Consider the following 1,565-nt stretch of genomic DNA (forward strand, 5'->3'; position numbering starts at 1 on the left):
TTGTAATGGAATGCGTTGTAATGGATGTTGCGTTGTAAAAAATGCGTTGTAAAGGTAGGCGTTGTAAAAGTATGCGTTGTAACATCATACATCCGGAGCAGGGGGTAGTTCAATGAGTCAAGGTGGTGGGTGCATTGCTCCAACATCCGCCAGCAGTTCAGAGGGGCAAAGGAGTGGGTAGGCAGTAGGGGAGAAATGCATAGGGAGGGAGGACTGGGTGGGCAGTGGGGGACTGCAGTGAGGGCTTCAGGGGTAGGTCAGTGAGAGGAATGGCAGGAGGCTGGTGCACAGTATCAACATCAGCCAGCCATGAAGAGGAAAATGAGTGAATGCGAGCAGGTGAGGAGCTCTCATTTGATACGAACTACTTGTAAATGAGCTACTTGGAGGATTCACCTCAGACGGGCTCTGGGAAGTCCGGAATTTAATATACAACGCAATACATCTGTCCAAAAAAACAAGGAGAGAAGGAAATATTTCTTCACCCTTCCACTGCTCCTAAATGCTCATTATTCTAACCCTTTGTCCCCTACACCTCCACAAAGGCATGTGCTGTTTCACCTAATCCAGACTCCAGGACCTCCAGCTACAAATAAAGAAAATGAAAAAAACATAAGAAGAGGAAAAATGGCTGTGTCTGCCCTGTCTCAAACATCAGCGTATTCAAAATACATACATTATGCATATACTTGATTTTCCCCAAAAACCAACAGGTGGATGATGCAGCAAATATTGAAGACTTGGGATGGTTCATGTTTTCAGCCTCAGTGCGCAAACATAAAAAGAATCCTCAGGACAGGAAAAATAAGTTAGCTTCTTTATGTGTTGTAGTCTGATTCACTTTGGCACTTTAATTGTAGAAACATGGAATTTTACTCTAACAATTGTTTAAAGTGTGCTCTATCGTATCGGCCATTGTGGCAAGATGACGAAGGGAACATCATCGTTTGGCAAACGCCGAAACAAGACGCAGACACTGTGCCGTCGTTGTGGTTCAAAGGCGTACCATCTTCAGAAATGTACCTGTGGCAAGTGCGGATATCCCGCCAAGCGCAAGAGAAAGTATAACTGGAGTGTGAAAGCTAAGAGACGCAACACCACAGGTACCGGCCGTATGAGACACTTGAAGTTTGTCTACCCTAGATTCAGGAATGGATTCCGTGAGGGCACAACACCAAAACCGAAGAGGGCAGCAGTTGCAGCATCCAGTTTCTCATAAATATTTTGTTAAATAAAAAAAATGCCACATGTGTGCTTAACTTGAAATCAGTTAAGTTCAATCAATGCCAAGTGAGAAAGAAAGAGAACATTCATTCCTTTATCTAAGCCACCTATGCTCTAACCGCTTCGCTGCGGCCGGAATTCCCCTGCTGTGCTGGAGAATTCCACGCGAGCGCGGTTCGGACGGCCCCGGGCCATCCTCCACACACGCCCACCGTGACGTCAGACGCACGGAAGTGGTTAAACATTGCTAGCTGCGTCATTGTTTTTATTTTGTTCTACAAATGGGGCCAGATTTAGAGATTGGCGGATGAGTTACTTCATCACAAACATGACGGATATTT

At 45.4% G+C, this 1,565-nt stretch overlaps 1 protein-coding gene across 1 annotated transcript; it reads left to right on the plus strand.

Annotated features, from left to right (window-relative positions):
* Nucleotides 1-902: 902 nt before the first annotated feature.
* LOC147725606 (large ribosomal subunit protein eL37-like) lies at nt 903-1,234 on the plus strand. Its single transcript, XM_086964557.1, has one exon. The coding sequence runs from the start codon at nt 926-928 to the stop codon at nt 1,217-1,219; it is 294 nt and encodes a 97-aa protein (XP_086820683.1). The 5' UTR covers nt 903-925; the 3' UTR covers nt 1,220-1,234.
* The last annotated feature ends 331 nt before the right edge of the window (nt 1,235-1,565 follow it).

This window comes from Lissotriton vulgaris, chromosome 3_2, assembly GCF_964263255.1.
Source record: "Lissotriton vulgaris chromosome 3_2, aLisVul1.2, whole genome shotgun sequence".
In the NCBI taxonomy this organism is placed as follows: Eukaryota; Metazoa; Chordata; class Amphibia; order Caudata; family Salamandridae; genus Lissotriton; species Lissotriton vulgaris.

Excerpts from the sequence above, each read along its gene's own strand:
- LOC147725606 (XM_086964557.1), top strand. The coding sequence starts at position 926 with ATGACGAAGGGAACATCATCGTTTGGCAAACGCCGAAACAAGACGCAG.